Here is an 18182-nt window from a genome sequence, read left to right on the forward strand (position 1 = left end):
CACGCTTTAGACCTCAAGAGGGCCATACTTTACTACATCGACAGGACTAAACACTTTAGAAAATCAAATTCATTTTTTATTTGTTATCAAGGTCCAAAAAAGGGGAAGGCCGCATCTTCCCAGTCCATAGCTAGATGGGTAGTCTCAGCCATTAAGACCGCCTATAAACAGGCGGGGGTTACATGCCCACTCCACCAGAGCGCAGGGCTTTTCTGCCGCTTTCCACAGGAGGATTCCGATCAGTGACATCTGTAAAGCGGCGACGTGGGCGTGTGAAGACACGTTTGTCAAGCATTACGCGTTGGACCTGCAAGCCAGAAAAGATGCGGATGTGGGCAGAGCGGTACTCCAGACGTTGTTCGCATAAGATCGACACCTATCTCCTGATGGTAAGCTTACTAATATCCCACATATGGGGCTGCACCGAAGACGGAAGATGAAAACAGAGTTGCACTTACCTGTAACTGCTGTTCATTGACGTCTTCGGTGCAGACACACATCCCTCCCTCCGACCCCACTGTCGACCTAAAATAATAATAATAATAATGAGAAAGAGAAAAGGGTTGAGACTGTATTTCAGTCCAGAGGAAATTCCTGGCGCCATACTGTGTGTCCCCTGACCTTGTCAGGTTCTGTACCTTGCCCTTGGGGCTTGACTGGTCTTTACTTATCTTTGCTATGGTTGGCGGCGGGCGAGGAACTGGAGGGGGGGATGCCCTGCCCAGGAGCACGCGGGTGCTTGGCGCGAAGGCTGGACCCGCCTGCTAAGGGGAGGGGCATCCCCACATTGAGGTTTTAGGCTAGTAAAAGTTTCCGGCGGCAGGCCTGCGCGCAGGTACATTCCCACATGTGTGTTTGCACCGAAGACGTCAATGAACAGCAGTTACAGGTAAGTGCAACTCTGTTTTCATGATCAAGGGGGAAACAACAAAAAAAGTTTCTTTCAGTAACAGGAAGTAAAACCAAGATAGATTGAAGATAGCTACAATAATTAACCATAGGCAAGTTTCCAGGCAGGATACATTGGTGTTTTACAGTAAATGAACTGTGTGCCTTATTTTTAAATACATATATACTTTGTTATCAGTAAGTGAAAATTAACCCACATGATCATTGATTATATTCTTTTGGATTAACAAAGCTTTGTAAGAGCCAGTGTGGGATAGTGGTTACAGTGTCAGGCTAGGAACTGGGAGACCTTTTGGGTAAGTTTGCAGCTTCTGGAAGTCAATGGAAAGAGTCTTCTGTCATTATGACCTTGGTTCATGTCAGTTACTTGCAGTTATTCCAGACAGATCTGACTGTTTTGGGGAAGTTGTAATGCCTGGAGCAAGCTGTCCTATCTCTCTAAAATATTATCTTCCTTCATGAAGTATCTCTTTTTTTCAGACTTAAAATGTGTGATGCTTGGAATCAGACTTCTATAAGCAGACTGATAGATTGCAATGTGCTTTGGGGAAGCTCACCTTAATCAGGGATCCCAGATGATGGAACCTGGGTGTTTAAAGTTATGGCTATATTATCAATACTTTACATGTTTGCTGTGGGAAACTCTGCTTGTACCCATAATGGTTATGTCGGTTGTGAAAGGTATGGAGTTATCCAGAATGAATATAGACAAATAAAATGAATGAAATGTTATATACTCTAGTACATGCTTCAATTTTAGGTATTCCAAAGATTCAGATGAAATGAAAGAGAGTAGTACTAATGTTGCAGTGGAATCATAGATGCAGGATTTACATCGAACGTTACACTCTGCTATGTTGTAAGTAAATAGCATGTGTGATGCATATTAATACTTCCTTTCTTGTAGACACCCAATGTGATAAAAGCATTACATTACATTCCTCCATGAAAGACGTAAACCGGTTAAAATATTTAGCAGGTAATGTACATTAATGTGTACTTATAAACTATTTTATGGAGTGATCATATTTTGCACAATGGCAACTTATGACCTTGGTTTAACATTTTTTCACAGAACAAGATGTAATGAATAAAATAAAAAAGAATAAATTGTCCAAAGCACTCTTCCTGATGCAGAAGGCTGTCCTGCTGCGTCCAGCAGAATTAGCCTGCTGTTCCTCAAACCAGCTCCTTGAGGTAATATAAACTATACAGGAAGTTAATGAATGTCCTAGTAATGGTATGTTAGAAAAATATTTAATTATCGCACATAATTGTTTATTGAAAGAGCACTCTATAAAATGACATCTCTGAGGATACAGCTGGCATTATGAAAGGATTGTTTTAAATGTGGGAAAATATATTAGCAAGTTTTTTTCCCAAACCATAAATGCCAAGAGGGTGATTCCATTTTTTTCAAGCTGTAACAGTTACTCAAGTAGTGAGCATCCAAAGGTTTACTTAAATATGCCTGATCCTGAGATTTTGAAATGAACCATTTTTCCCTTCAGGGGAATATTGGAAACATACTATACCATCTGCTTCTACATGAAGTAGTTCATAGGAGTTCCCTTAGGGTGCTTGAGGTGAATAATGACATTGTTTGCTATCCGCTGTTGGAATCACTGTTGTTTTTCATTGATGCCCCATATTTGAGTATGAACTTTAAAGCAGGTGAAAATTTGTATCATCCCTTGGTTGTATTCATGGTCAAGATCCCATTGAGGACATTTTGATAGGTTGGATCCAGTGAATGGAAATTTCCCCCTTCTGCTCCTGCAGCCCCCTTGCCCCTGAAACTGTTGACCTGTAGATTTACCAGATCGTATATGGGTATGTCCAAACTGATACTCTTGTTGGTACATTTTATTAAAGTTTTGCTCCTCAGTGTACTAGTAATGATCTCATATATGCTCTCCTTTGTCCCCAAATGCAAGCACAGATGAAGCAGTACAAATTCAGTACCTAAATTAAAAAAAAGAGAGAAGGGGGGGTCTGTGAAGATGGGGACAGAAAATCCTGTCTGTACTAATTGCAAGAAGGGCTGAACCTATTATTGAGACACAAACTTTTACCCCCTGAAAATCCTGCAAATTGGAATGTGGTGACTAGTTAGTAGATACAAGACAGAGCATGTCGACTCCTTGCATTTAAAAATCATATGAAAACTGTTTGTCCTCACTCCTTATAATAGTCTGTTCATTGGATATTTTTGCTACTGTTATACTTCTTTTTTATGTATCTGATGAATTGATAAGTCAAATAACATTTCTCTTTGCTTTAATTTTAACCCACAGGAAGCATTTCTTTTAATCCAGAAGGCAGAAGCAGAACAAAATGCATTATTGTCTAGTCTCCTACAATCTGCAGCTACTGTGAAAAGCAAAGTTCCACCTCCTCCTATATTGCTTTCGAGATCTCATAGTTCGATGTCATTTAAACCAGCTCCATTTACTTCAGATGTGAAGGTAATTATTTTCACCATTGGAGTATACATTACTCCAGTTGGGACAGCTTGTTTGGTCTTAACAATTGAGGATATTTGTATTATACTTTGCTTGATTATTGAGACTGCAATCCTGAAGGGGGGGCACGAAGCTCCTTAGGAGCCAGTGTGACCCCACACCAACATAAGTGCCCATTTAACCCAGGATAACGGGCACTTACGCTGTCCCAGGGGCAAACGCTGCCAAGCCATGGAGCTGCGCCAGCTCCCACTGCCAATGCAGCCACGCTGGCAGGAAATTATTGGAAGGCTGCTTTCTATCCCCTTTTGTCCCAGGAACACCCCCTCGTGCTGTGGCATTGCTGTGCCAACTTTCTTTGGTGGCATAGCCTCGTTTTGTGCTATGGGGGCATTTTCTCATTTTCCTTTTAAAAATGCCTATTATTTTCTTTGCTGTGGCCGGGAAGCCTCTATGGAGGCAGCATAACTGTGCTGCTCTCAGTGGCCGTTAATCTACCCCCCCTTCAGGAATGGGCTGTTTCACTTTTTTCTTTAGTATTGTTTATGTTCAGAGTCTGCAAGCTTTCATCAGCCAATTAAATCTTTAACATTTTAAGTTTGACAATGTACAAATTTAGGTTACTCACCACAGGGTGGTGCAATGTGCTCAGTTTTATCTTTTTAATATTCTTTTAAACTTAAGAAAAAAGATACACGATGAAACAGAAAATTCACCACTGTGGTTTCTATTGTTTGAAAAATAAATATTTGATTATTTCATTCTATTTTTTAACTTTTCGTGAAATATAAATGCATAAACTATTTAGCTAGCAGGTCAGTACAGCTCATCATATTAATTATAATGTATCTCTTTCAGCTATTTTTTATTAAAATGAGTAACTTTATAAACAATTAGCCCGATAGTAAGATGCACTGTTGTTATATTTCTGTGGGGTGTGGGTACACAAAAGTCTTCAGGTTGTGAACATAACAGGAATGGCTTTAATTGGTGTATTAGTACAGCACTATTGCAGCCATGTCTCGAGAAGCCAGGTCTCCTGCTACAGTGGGAGACTCTTTGGCCCTGGCCTCCTATTGCTGCCTGGTGTAGCAGTGGGAGAAAAATGATGGGGAAATTTACATCACGAACTTGAAGGTGATGTTAGTGCATCGGTGTGACGATTTAGGATTCTACCAAAACTCTGTGGACTCCTAGACTGAGCCATGGCAATGCACTGATGTTACTTCTGGGTTGATGTTGTAGAGTTGCTGTGATGTTGATTTGAATGTGCTTACCTCCTAGAATTCCTGCTGGTTGCCAGAACTACTGACTGAACTTGTTCTCTTTGAAACAGGGAGATATATGATAGCAAAGTTAAAACGAGCTTGCAAAAATGGTGATATTTTAGGGAAAGGTTACCATACTGCAGACAAATAAACCAATAAAGAACCTTTTGTTTGAAAACTTAAGATGGACTGGTGATGTGTGCAAACCCCATATTTTATCAGCACATCTAGGTTACAAAAATTACAAGTTTCCTGAAGGGGCAAAAGCTCATTTAAACCCTGAAATTGCAAGCTATAACAGTTGAGCCCCAAACTGTGGTGCTTGAGTAGCAGTAAAAGTTTGAATTTTAAATTTTTCAGTTGTGTAAATTAGAAGTCAAATGAATTTTTAGCTATTAAGTTTAAGAAGATGTGTCCTAGCCTTTAGATGCTATGGTCATAATGCAGTGCAATATTTCTATTGCACTAGCGAGCAGTCTTGCTCAGTGGGTTAAAGAAAATATGTATTGATACAATGCAAATATTTCCATTATGTTTAAAGAATCTTTACATCTTCAGTTTCATACTGACTTTTAAATTCTGTTGGGGTACAATCCAGCAAATTATATATTATATAGCACTAAAACAATTCATTTTGTAGTGAATTTAATCTGATAGATATTCATAAAATTATTTCAAAAACTTAAAGTATAGTGATTTTGAAAATATTTTTTCATTAACTTACAATTTAATTGTTTAATTAGTTAGACTGGTCATATAACTTGGAAATTTGGAGATATTCTTCCTCTTGAGTATGTTTAGGATTGCAGCTTCAACTAATACAGCAGCTCCAAATATTTCAGTAATTGTTTTTTTTTTTTAAGGTGTCATGGTATGCTATTTTTGGATGCGTAGCACAAGGAAGTATTCCAAAAGTCCGGTTAAATCATTACAATCTTCAGAACACTGCAGAACTAGTAAGATTTCTTACAATTCCCCTCTTTGGGTCTGTCTATTTTATATGCCTCTTTCTGAGCCACACAGGTAGCATGTGTGAGAGGGGTCCCATCTGAAATGTAACATTGTACGTGAGGTGTTTCCGATAATGGCAAAAGTCTCTGAATATATGAGTAATCCACATACATTTTCTTTCTGTAGGGGGTTTATAACTGATCAAGTTGGTCTTTTTGTTTAACCAGGGTGTTAAATAGTGTACATGTTAGTGTAAAAGCGTTATTAAGTGGACACCTCAGTTAACTGGCTTGGCATCCAGGGACCCACCCAAGTAACTCGCGTGCTGCCTGCTTGGCACTACTGTTCTTTTGCAGCCACTGGGCTGGTGGTGGCAGTTTCATGAGTGACACTGGCAGATGCTGTGGCGAGACTGCAGCAGAGCTGCGGTGGTGTTGCAGTGGGCTGCAGGTCCTGGCCAAGTCCCTGTTACAGTCACCACCCACTAACTTCTTGCTGCCAGAGAAAAGTTTTGCTAATTGGCATATTTTGTTAACAGGCAAGCCCCATTCCCCACAGATGTCAGTTAGCAGAGCTTTTATTTTATCATTGTTTACTGCATTATCAATACTTGTAGTCTATTGATTGTATTGTGTCTGTGGCTCTGAGACGTCATAGTATTTATTTAAATATAGGCTCATCACTTCTCTGGAATTTAATTTTCTTAGGTTACTCTATTTTTAACTCAGGTTTGTTTTAATCACTTGATTTTGTTAGTTTTGAATTGTTTAGATGTTTGGTTCTATTGTACTTCATTTTAAGCACTCTGTACAGAATTTTTGTCTAAAAGCCCACGAGTGGTATAGGCAAACCTGTTAATAAATGGAATGGAATGTGTCCCCCCCACTTTTTAAAAACAAAGTTATTCTATATTAACAGGTACAAGCTGATGAAAACTGTGTCTTAGAAGTAAAAGATTTAGAACCCAATGAAAGGTACATATTTGCAGTTGCAGCATATTCCTCAGATGGAAAACTTATTGGTGATAGCATTGGGGAAACAACAAAGCCAATTCTTGCATATGTACCTCTTTCTGCTGCTACTTCCAGAGCATACCTGATTCAGGTAGTAATGATTTTTCAATGAGCTGTCTTGCGTTTTTAATTTTGTTTTTAATTTTTCTTGATTGTCAATATTACTACTGTCCCATCTCTGCTCTTGACATTTTGGGAATACAAACAGAATAGAGGATTGTATCCAGTAGGAAGGTTCACAGAAGGAGCTTACACAGCAGATCTTTCCCCACCTCCCCCTTGCTCAGGCAGCCTTCCGTTTGTCTCAGAACTCCTTTCTGGCAATCAAAACTGCCTTGTAAGCAGCAAGGGGAAATCAGGTAAAATAGCCTATCTTTCCCTGCCACTTATGTAAACTGTGAGCAGGAGCAAGAGGCAATTTTGCCTGATTCCCCTTGGCTGCTCCAGCACCCCATCCTTTGGCACATTTGCTGCATGTTTTGTTGACTACATGCAGAGAGTTCACATGTGAGGTCTCCAGACATGCATATGCAGTCATAGGTTTTAAATTTCAATCTTCTCTTGGTGTTTCTCTTCATAAAATGAGGCCTTATTCAAAATCTTTGAAGACTGTCCATGTTTCCTACCACAAAAACTTAAATGAATGTATCTGCCAAAGCTTCTACATTCGTTTTAGCTGTTATTCTAAAGCTGCTCAGTGCCTGCATTTCCTCACTCCGTTCTTTGCCCTTCCCTGCTCCTTTTGAGAATGGGGGACAGGGAAGGAGGGGCCACGAAACGGGGGCCAGGGTAGGGGGGGGGCCAGGGAAGGACGGTTAGGGGATTAGAGGGTTAGGGGATTAGGGAAGAGGGGACAGGGAAAGAGGGATAGGGAAGGGGGGGCAGGGAACGGGTGACAGGGAAGTAGGGGCCAGGGAAGGGGAGATTAGGAATGGGGGAATGGAAGGGGGGGCCAGGCAAGGGGGGCCAGGGAAGGGGGGCTCAGCATTTGGACTGGGCCCACCCACCCCAAGAAAGGGGAGGGATAGGGTTAGGGATAAGGAAGGGGGGCAGGGAAGGGGGGCCAGGGAAACAGGGTTGGGGGGTTAGGGTTAGGGAAGGGGGGGACGGGGAAAGAGGGATAGGGAAGGGGGGGCAAGGACCGAGGATCAGGGAAGGTGGGGCAGGGAAGGAGGGTTAGGGGCCCCCGGCATTTGGACTGGGCCCACACTCCCCAAGGAAGGGGAGGGATAGTATTAGGGATAGGGTAGGGGGGCAGGGAAGGGGTTTCAGGGAAGGAGGGTTAGGGGCCCTCTGTCCTTTGCCCTTCCCTGGCCCCTCCTGCCCTTCCATGATCTCTCGTTTCTCCCTCCCACCCCCACACTCACAGCTGGATACATTTTTATTCACAAGCATCTGGGATTTCTGATCTCATATAGTCATCCTATTCCCATTCCTTCATTTCAGCAGGATTATGAACCCCCTTTGTGATCAGTAAGACTCGACTCATGTCAAATAGGGGAGTCTACCTTCAAGGTTGAGAGATGCTACTTTATATGATGTATACCCTTTGATTTGTGTGTAGCCAAAGAAGTACCGATTTTTTTGTTAATGATTTAATTATTAGCTTTAATGTTGATTGATCCAGCTACAAATATGCATGCAAATATCATGACATGTTCTTTTCTTCTAGTGTGCTTATCAGACTGAGAACTACACAATTTCTAAAAAGGCATTTCAACCCCTATGGGATTATTTTGTCTTATCGCCTCATACTCCTGTTGCTGAGTCTGAAATTGTTTCTATAAGCAGCAGTTTGACCATATCTCAGTACAGGTAACCAGCAGAGAGGATTTTAAAATTATGAATAGAGTTATAGACCTGTTTAAATACTGAAATTGTATCTTGTGTATGTAGGCTAGATGCCAATTTTTTTTTAGAAGTGATCAAGGAAATTAACTGTTTTCAGGATAATAAAAACAGCATATTATTCTTTCTTCATTAATTATATTTTGATTTTTTTGTAATGTTATTTCCCCAAGCCATGAAAATTGAAAGCGAACGGCCTGACTCTGTGAGCTTTTGTGATGCCAAATGAACATGCAGGGTCAGGTGCAAAGAGCATGTTAGCGTAACTTCACAATTTGCAGTATAGCAGTGTGCCCTAAGCTGTCCTTGTCAGTGCTGCTACTCTGGCAACAACCCTCATAACCAGATATGGGCGATGTAAATGGGTTTTATTCCTCTGTAAGCCGCTCTGAGCCCGGTCTCGGCCGGGGAGAGCGGGGTATTAAATTCAAACAATAAACAAACAAACAAACATTTCTATATTATTTATTTATTTGTATGTGGATAAGGTTTATGGGGGAGCAAAATTCAGGGATACTTAGCTCCATCCAAAAGGTTGACACAATAGAACTAACTATGTTGGTATATCAGATCTATTGTTGTAACCAGTTTTTACCATCTAAATAGCTTAAACACAGAGGCAGTAAACTCTCCATATCGGTGTTCATCATTTTAAATGGGCCATCCTAGGAGAGAGACAGTGTGATGCAGCTAATATTGTTGGTTTTGGATATAGGAAATCTAGGTTTAAATCCCTGCTGAACTCTGAATTATCTTATTCCGATCACTAACTGTCAGCATAAACTACTTCACAAGATTGCCATGCACTTAAAATGCTACTCTGAGTTCCTTGGGGGAAGTGTGGGATATACATGGAACAAATTAATGTATAAACAAGCTGACATATTTTGGATTCAAAATATTGGGTTGGATCCAGCCAGCTTTTCTGCATGTGAAAAAGAAAAGACATGTCATCTTTTGATCAACCAAAAAGGCTATGCTGAGGATCATGGGGCCTGCATGTACAAAAGCCTTGTGGGATGGAGGTGTGGAAAGGAATTTGGTGAGACTGAGGCTGTTACCGCACTAGGTATTCCCAGCGATGTATTAAGAGTTTGAAAATGTTATAAAAAATACTGTTTGCACTTTCTATGTATTCCCAGCGATGTATTAAGAGTTTGAAACTGTTATAAAAAATACTGTCCGCACTTTGTTTGGCCCCTTTAGCTGTGAAGACGTCTTCCAACCATTTTTTAGCCGTGGCATCCAAAAACCCTTTTAAAGCGATGTTTTTTATAACATTTTCAAACTCTTAATACATCACTGAGAATACCTAGTGCGGTAACAGCCTGAGTGAAAAAGCTGCTTCAATCCAATCCATTGTTGCTCTCTCTTTCCTTCTCTCTCTCTGTGTGTGTGTATGTAGATATGTGTATATAAATATAAAAGGGGTCCAGTCCCCCCCCCCCCAGAACACAATTTTGTGAGGCATTTCAGGCTGTTGTGGGGGAAGGCAGGAAGATTGCGCTGCATAGACAGAAATTCTTGTGCCCATGGAAATGTCTAGTCTGGATTCAAACCATTTTCATTATGTTTATGGACTGGTTATATTAAAAAGTTCAGTGCACTTGCAAAAATGGGCTGGGACATATCTGTACAAAACAGATCCTCAAAACCCTTGTTTTTTTCCGGCTCTGTTGAGAAGTGAAACTTTTCTAGCAGTGTAGTTTGATTAATAGAACCCCACATGCAGTGGGAACAACTCCTTAGTTGGAAGGCAGAATGATGTTATAGATAGTGATATGTTGTCACCTCTGACAGGGACAGGTCACCCACGATGGTAGTCCCAGAGTCAAACACATAACTTCTCTGAACACCAGCAAGCAGCTTGAATATTTCAAATGCCAGTGGAAAAACTGATGCGATGATATGCATGATACATGATAATAGAAAGGAGCCAGTTTATCATAAAAGCTGTTAACTACCCTTTGATTAAAATTATTCAGATTATTCAGTGTTATGCAGAAGCATACTGCATCCACTGTGGAAGGGAAAGGTTGTGAATCAAAATTTGGGGAATTGGTTTAGTAAAAGTAACAGAAATTAGATGTAAACACAAATAGTGAATTTTTCAGTGCAGTCCTAAGTAGCATTACAGTGTTCTACATTCACTGAAATCAATGGCCTTAAAAGCATGAAACTGTTTAGGATTGCACTGTTCATCTTTTTTTTAAAATAATAATAATAATAATGATGTTACAAAGCATTCTGCAGGGCAAAGAGTCTGTCCTAGCAGATGAAAACTTTCTGTGTGACGTTCCGAAACTAGTGTTTATTATTATTAATTATCATTAATTAATTATTGGACTTTCATTCATAGGGTCGCCATGAGTCGGAAGCGACTTGACGGCACTTAACACACACAATTATTGTGTGTATATTTATGTGTGTGTACATGTATGTATGTATCTATGTAATGGTGTTTTTTTCCCCATATTTTGTAGGTTAGTTCCTGATACTGTGTATCATGCATCTCCAAACCTCTTGTACCTGTTTCTCAGGAGCATTTTTGTTATCAATGACATCCGTGTGAGTGATAGCGCTCTCTTCTCTGATTCTATTTCTTTCAATGAGCTAAAATATAGCAGACAGGTATGTGTGGTATAATAATATGCTTTGGTTTGATCTTTTTCTTTTTCAGGTTTTTAACACATATTGATCTGAATTTTCAAGGATTGTGGTTTTTATACTGGAAATTGTCTTTTCCATAAAATAGAACTTTTAAAAAAATTGATGAGAAAAATTAGCTTATTGAACTTGAGGCTGTTTTATAGGACCAGTTTCACTGACTTGGGATCTTTAAGTCCTGAAGACAGCCCTGAAAAGGCTGTCTAAGGAGTCTTGTTGTGGTATAATCCACAAATTGCTTGTCTTGGCCCCTAAACCCACCCTTGTATGCTAAGATGGTATTCCTCTGGTGCTAACTGTTCCTCTTCATTTCATTGACTTGTTTCCTGAACCTGTTCTGTGCAAGTTATTGGCCCTGTGAGGAAACTAGTTCTTGGATTGCCCATATTATTTTGCTTGTGGCCTTTATAAACCACAGAGCTGCAAGAAAGCAAGGTGGTCACAAAATGTAAGGATTCTCAGTCAGTACTTGTTAAAAAGAAAATTAATGCATTATATTGCCTCCCTCTACCCCACAACCCAAATGCTTTATATTTAGGGATTAATTCAGAAGCAGTATTATGGTTTCTACATTTAAATGAATCCCTGTCCTACAGGGACAGAAGTTCAGCTGCTGCTATTACTTTGCTACCCATTAGATGGCAAACCTTCTGTTAAATTTTCCAAGTTACAATTTTAATCTTTTAATTTTCTAGTAGAAAGAAACATGAAGATGTGATTTTAGATTTGGGCATGTCATAAAACTTATTTCTAAACACTACATAGGAAAAAACAACTTTTTAAATTTGTAGCTAGGCACATTAGAAGCATTTGGAATATAAAGCTCTTGTATAGGACACGGTTTGCAATGCCATAAGCATATTTCTCTTTGTAATTGCTGTGATATGTATTATAAATGTATAGACTGACGTATCTTTTCTTCTACAGGTCGCTAGGTTAGGTGAATGTGAGAGGATGCTAATGGCGCTTGAACTCAGTAACTGGTTGAATGATGTGCAGTATGCCCTGCAGTCTGTTGTTCATTGTTATGGCCTTATAGCTCCCCTGATCTTTCACAGGATTCATTCAGTCCCACTTGTTCAGGTAAGAGCACTTTTAAATGTATTGAACCACATAGTGTTCCTCTAACTGGGTAAAGGTTAAAAAACTACTAATTAATACTAACAGAAAAACCCTCAAAGCTAACTAATAGTATAAACCCAAGCATAGTGCCACCCTTCTAAATCCATTGAAGTTACTTGATGTAGAAGGATGTAACTCTGCTCAGGATTGCGCTGTAAGTATTTTGTACTTCTTTGTTGTCTCTGCGCATCATGCTAATGGACTTTGTACATGTGCAGAGCTCCGCTTAGTAAACTTCTAGAACTAACTTTTAAGCATGAAAAATCATCTCCCTTCAGGGGTACATTCTTGAATGTGCATGCCTGAAGGGCAGGAATTGCATCTTCTCACAATTCTCTTTTGTCTGCTGCTGCTACAGCCGCATTTAAGAACACTTTGTTCAGGGGTTCCTTCTCTGCAAGCTAATTTTTTTTCCTCTCTAAAAAATTCCAGTTAGTTTTTCTTCTTTCTCTTCTCTGAACATTTTCTACCTTTGCTGTCTTTTCTTTGGTTTGTCTTGTGGTGCCTGGGTGCCCATGGCACAGAGAACAACCTTAAAAACTTGTTGGCAGTGAGTAGAAAGCCATCTTCAGATGATGGCCACATTCCATGTCTGCTATGCCTTGAACAGCACATGACAGAGACTCAGTCCATTGCCTGAAACGTTTGAAACAGGCAAGGCATAACCAGTCTATCAGAATCTGACACTCCCTTCGGAAGCAGCCTTTCTCAGCTTCTGAGGTCAATGGCTGATAAATTGATCTTGATTGTTGAGACATCTATCTGCTCAGTATCAGTGCTGCCAATTCACCTTCTGACATCAGAGTCACTAGTACATACTCCTTTGATACTGCTCAAGCAGCAGACCAAGCCATTGATCCTGAAGTGTCAGGCTTGATAGCTATAGGAACTGAAGGAGGTGCAGTACAATGGAAACATCAGCCTAAGGTAGATAAATGTAGATCAGACCCTCTCCACTTTTGGTGTCAGCCCCTGAGGTTAATCTTTTCCTGCATTCTTCCACCAACATTGAAGTGATTGAAGAGATCATCTGGGGAACTCCATTGTTCGACTGAAACCACTCCCCAAGCATTAAACTCCTGGGATCCTTTATCAAAGGCCAGTTAGAAGACTCCCCTCAGGAGATACTCCAATCATCTCCTTTCTTTCTACCAATGGTATCACCTAGTGACAGTTCCTTATCCTACTTACGATATCATGGCTGCTGCAGGCATTCATCACCTGAAGCTAGCAGTGACAGCTTCGATATCATGAATATGATCGGGATTGCTGGAATCAGTTTTAATTCATCTCTCCTTGCTACCCTCACTATGACTGGAAGAATAAGAAGCAGGAGCTTGGTTTACTTCTATTGATCTCCAAGATGCCAACTTTCATACTATTGACATCATCACAGATTTCTCCAGTTTGCTATGGGAGATGTACAGTACCAGTACAAAGCGTTATCCTTGAGCCTCTCTGCCACCATCAAAGTCTTTACCAGTTGCTGCACTTCTTCAGCATCGAGTAATAACCGTCTTTCCTACAGAGATTACATGGATTACGTCACCAAATAGCAAAGAAAAGTAACTGATTTTCATTAAGTAAGGATACTTACTAGCACAAATTAACTTTCAGGGAGCATAGTAGTCTGATCACAAATATTTTGGCCCCTCAATCCTATGAGGATAATTAATCACAATATTAAGGCTGAAACATCATTGTGGAAATGCATTGAAACAAGAGTACCTTCTTAAACACCAGTAGTACTGTGTAGCTGTGATATTAAATTTCTGTTCCTTTGTTTTCAGGTTCTCATTAAGTGTCTCACAGTTCTTCAAGATATTCCTTGTAGTATCCTGCAAAGAAAATCAGCAGCTGCTTATGAGAGCATTCAGCACATGATAGCTTGCTCTTCTTTTTTCACAGCAAAGGTTTTTATTGTTTCTATGATTTTCTATTAAGAATTTATTATTTATGTGGTGAACACAAATTTGAGATTGCAGTATTTGATACATATGAAAAAATATTCAGCAATAAAATCTCATTATGGAATTTTAAATCAAGATGCGGCTTGTATAAAAGCATTACCGTATATACTCGGGTATAAGCCGACCCGAGTATAAGTCGACCCCCCAAATTTGAGGCCAGAAAAGGGAATTTCTTATTGACCCACGTATAAGCCAAGGGTCAATAAGAAATTCCCTTTACCGGCAATGCTGCGCTCTAAAATGGTGGCCGTCATTTTAGAGCGCAGGGCCCCTGCCACAGGTCGCCCTCCCGCTGGCCTCCCGGGCTCTCCCGACCCACACCAACCCACCCCGACCCCAGTGCCATCCAAGGGGGGGAGGGGGAAGAGCCTCTGAACCCCCTACTCACCCGGAGAGGCGGCGAATCAGCGGCGGCAGCGCGGCCTTCCTGAGCCGGCAGGAGGCCCCTCCAGGCCACTGCCGGCCGGAGGAAGGCGCGTGGGTGGCGGCGGCGCGGCCGGCAGGGTCCTCCTGCCGGCCCAGGAAGGCCCCTGCCAGCTGAAGGAAGGCGCCTGGGTACGTGGGCGGCGGCGCCGCGGCCGGCAGGGGTCTCCTGCCGGCCCAGGAAGGCCCCTGCCAGCTGGAGGAAGGCGCCCAGGCGCGTGGGCGGCAGCGGCGCGGCCGGCAGGGGCCTCCTGCCGGCCCAGGAAGACTTCTGCTGGCCGGGGAAAGGTGCGCAGGCGATGGCGGCGGTGATGGCGGTAAGTTCCCCCCTCCCCTACCGTATTGACCCGCGTATAAGCCGAGTTCGGCTTTTTCAGCCCTTTTTTTGGGCTGAAAAACTCGGCTTATACGCGAATATATACGGTATACCTTCATTTAATCAAAGTTGTTTATTGCTTGTATTGAAGACTTGCAGAACTCTCATTAAATCAGACTCTCTTCATGAGTAGAATGAACACCATTTTATTGTCTGCATGTGCTGGATATACACTGGGTTAACAAACCATTTCAGATATCAGTTTAATTTCACTGTCTTTCTCTTTTTTTAAAGATTGATTTTGAGATTTTCAATAATGCCTTGGTGTAAATATAGTATAAGAGCTGACCTGGATAGCCCAGGCTAGCCTGATCTTAGCAGATCTCGGAAGCTAAGCAGGGTCAGCCCTGGCAAGTATTTGGATGGGAGACCACCAAGGAATACCAGGGTCAGTATGCAGAGGCAGGCAAATGGCAAACCACCTCTGAACATCTCTTGCCTTGAAAACTCTTTAGGGTCGCCATACGTCAGCTGCAGCTTGATGGCATAAAAAAGTACTGTATCCCAGTCTTTTAACCATAATTAAGTGAGTGGGAGTACTTCTTGGGCTTATTTACCTCTCCTTCCTCTGAACCCTTTTTGGGCTCACATATTCCTCCTTCTTTTCTCATGAGAATTCCCCCTCCAATCTGTTTTCAGTGCTATGGGTAGTATTATGTCTGCACCAAGGTGAGCTGTAATGTAGTTAGCTTTCAATGGGAATTTGAAACCTACTTCTAAACGTACTTTCAAAGTCTAGTCTAATGCTCCCCCCTTAGGGGAAAGGAGGAGAAGGCAGTGAAGGAGAATATGATCCTAAGAGGTGCACCCAATGTTTAAATAATTGTTAAGAGAGTGAGAAGTCTTACATGTACTCTAAGCCAATGTGGAGTTTTGGTGTTAAAAAGATAAACTGCAGTAATCCCCCCCTCCACTTTGTCTAGCTGTAGCTGAGGCCACTTGCATTTTTTAGTTCTCGAATAAGCATGTGAAGCTCTTGCTTTTACAGATCCATGAGTTGTGATAAAGTGAAAACAAAGATTGCTTCTCTTCCTCTAAAAGGGGGGGACACATATTGTGCATATCTGATTGTTATTTGTAGAAGTGGATTTTTATTTGTAGAGGTAGAATTCTACAACTCTAGACATCCATACTGCGTGCGTCTGTGCTGCCTCTCAGTCTGCAGTTCGGTACATTGTCGGCATTAAACATAGTAAGCTGAGGGTCAATGAGTCATGCAAGGGGAGTCATAAACAACTGGGAAATTTTCTTCCAACCTGAAATCCCCCCATCACCTCAAGGTTACTTTAAGTCCTTAGGAGCTTGAGCAGCCAAGTAGCGAAATTGAGTATTCCTCAATCTCTGCTGTGCATGCACAGAAATGCTTCTCTGTAGCCAATCCTTAGTATTTAAGATGTCACAGGACACATAGAAACATAGATCTGGAGGGTACCCCAAGGTTTATCTAGTCCAACTCCCTGCATGATGCCGGAAATTCACAGCTACCCCCCTCCCCACTGCTCTGTGACCCCTACTTTATGCACGGAGTGAATTATATGGAAATGACATATATTCAATAGGTACTGCGGTCATGGAAAGAATATGAATTAGCAATAGTTATTATCAACTATGGGAAAAGGTTATTGGATTCCTCTCAGTCTACCTCCCAGATAGCTACACCTGCAGAAGGAGTGGATGAAATACTAGAAGATGAGGTAACCTCTCCTTTTAAAATTTCTTCTTTCTTTTACATAAATATTATGCTATATATTAGAGTTTAGTAAATGATGAGAATAATTGGCATAAATGTGAAATACGTGAGACCCACCAAATAGAATAATGCTCTACTGCCATATATTGTGGTTGACAGTTTTTGTAGTCTTCGGTGGTGAACAGAACCAGGAGGTTTATCAGGCCCCTGACAGATCATTCGCGAATGGCTGGTAGGTTGTATTCAGCTTGGATGGTCCTAAATGTGAATGTTTAAACTAATAAAACTCTGGTGATCTAAGGATACCTTTTGAATGGTTCACTTGTACAGCCTGTTCAGCCTTCCAGAAAATTCAGCAAAGAAGGGGAGAAGTACCATACCTGATCTGTTTACGGCTACCCTTCAGCTGCTTATGAAACAAGAAAAAAATTGCTATAGATCTCCTAATGAATTTCCCAGTGTCAAATTTGGCCCTGAATTGTACTTCTCTTCACAAATTTAATTATTTTTGTACCAGGTTTTTTTTTTACTCTTATTGGGTCTTTCATAATACTCAAGAAAACAGGGAAATATATCAGTTGTGAAAAAGTCAAATTATAAAAACTGTAGGCTAAAAAAAAAATTAGAAGGCAATGTAGAAATGCCTAAGTTGTTGTTCTCATCAAGGAAATCACCTGTGGACAAAAGGTGCACTTTACAATATCTCATTAATTTCAATAGCCCATTGTCATGGATGAATCATAGACTAATGTTTGGGCAGTAGGTGCAAATGAAATGTAATTTGTTTGTTTAAAATAAAAATACTAGCTATTTGGTCAATTTTGAAAAAAAATGTTTAATTAATTATATAAATGTTATATAAATGGAAATTATTTTTAACTACTATTGCAGACTCCTTCCAAAAAGCTAAAGTCACAAATAGCTATAGCTGAAAAAGTAAATGAGAATTTAGAGGCTCTGGAAAACACACTGCTGAAACTGACAAAACCAGGTACATTTTAAGACATGCAATTATTTTATCTTAAGTCATGTCTACTCATCTTGTAGAGGTAAGCATAAATCATGATTGATGGCTAAGTAAACAATCATCAGGACTTCCCATTGCCCACTCCCTTCAGCTCTTTTGTGTTGCAATTTTCTGCCCTCTTTCTTGTTCATTATCAAATATTTTATGGCATTAGCTCAAAAGCCGTAGCAAATGATACATGGCATACCATAGTTGGAAACCACATGGTTTCCAATAAAGGTATGCAGATCTCCCCCCCCCCCCCCAAGATTTGGACTTAACTCATTTTGTTCTTGTAGGTTATCCGGGCTGTGTGACCGTGGTCTTGGTATTTTCTTTTCACACAGCCCGGATAACCTACAAGAACCGATGAACTCTGACCGTGAAAGCCTTCAACAATATTTTTAACTCGTTTGTTAAAATGTTATTTAAATTTTAAAGTATCATTATGCCCTGTGTTTATGGTTTTGATAG

The 18182-nt window shown here is 40.7% G+C and overlaps 1 protein-coding gene across 1 annotated transcript in view; it reads left to right on the forward strand.

Annotated features, from left to right (window-relative positions):
- The window catches only part of CFAP54 (cilia and flagella associated protein 54), a 159377-nt gene that overhangs the window by 41614 nt on the left and 99581 nt on the right, over positions 1–18182 (forward strand). The window contains exons 21-31 of the mRNA XM_056846527.1: positions 1817–1888; positions 1985–2106; positions 3207–3377; positions 5506–5598; positions 6512–6697; positions 8279–8421; positions 10938–11085; positions 12049–12204; positions 14034–14156; positions 16572–16706; positions 17594–17693. Of these exons, the coding sequence (XP_056702505.1) occupies positions 1817–1888; positions 1985–2106; positions 3207–3377; positions 5506–5598; positions 6512–6697; positions 8279–8421; positions 10938–11085; positions 12049–12204; positions 14034–14156; positions 16572–16706; positions 17594–17693 (1449 nt within the window). The remainder of the gene's footprint in view (positions 1–1816; positions 1889–1984; positions 2107–3206; positions 3378–5505; positions 5599–6511; positions 6698–8278; positions 8422–10937; positions 11086–12048; positions 12205–14033; positions 14157–16571; positions 16707–17593; positions 17694–18182) is intronic.

The sequence above is a fragment of the Euleptes europaea genome, chromosome 3, assembly GCF_029931775.1.
Source record: "Euleptes europaea isolate rEulEur1 chromosome 3, rEulEur1.hap1, whole genome shotgun sequence".
NCBI classification, from domain to species: domain Eukaryota; kingdom Metazoa; phylum Chordata; class Lepidosauria; order Squamata; family Sphaerodactylidae; genus Euleptes; species Euleptes europaea.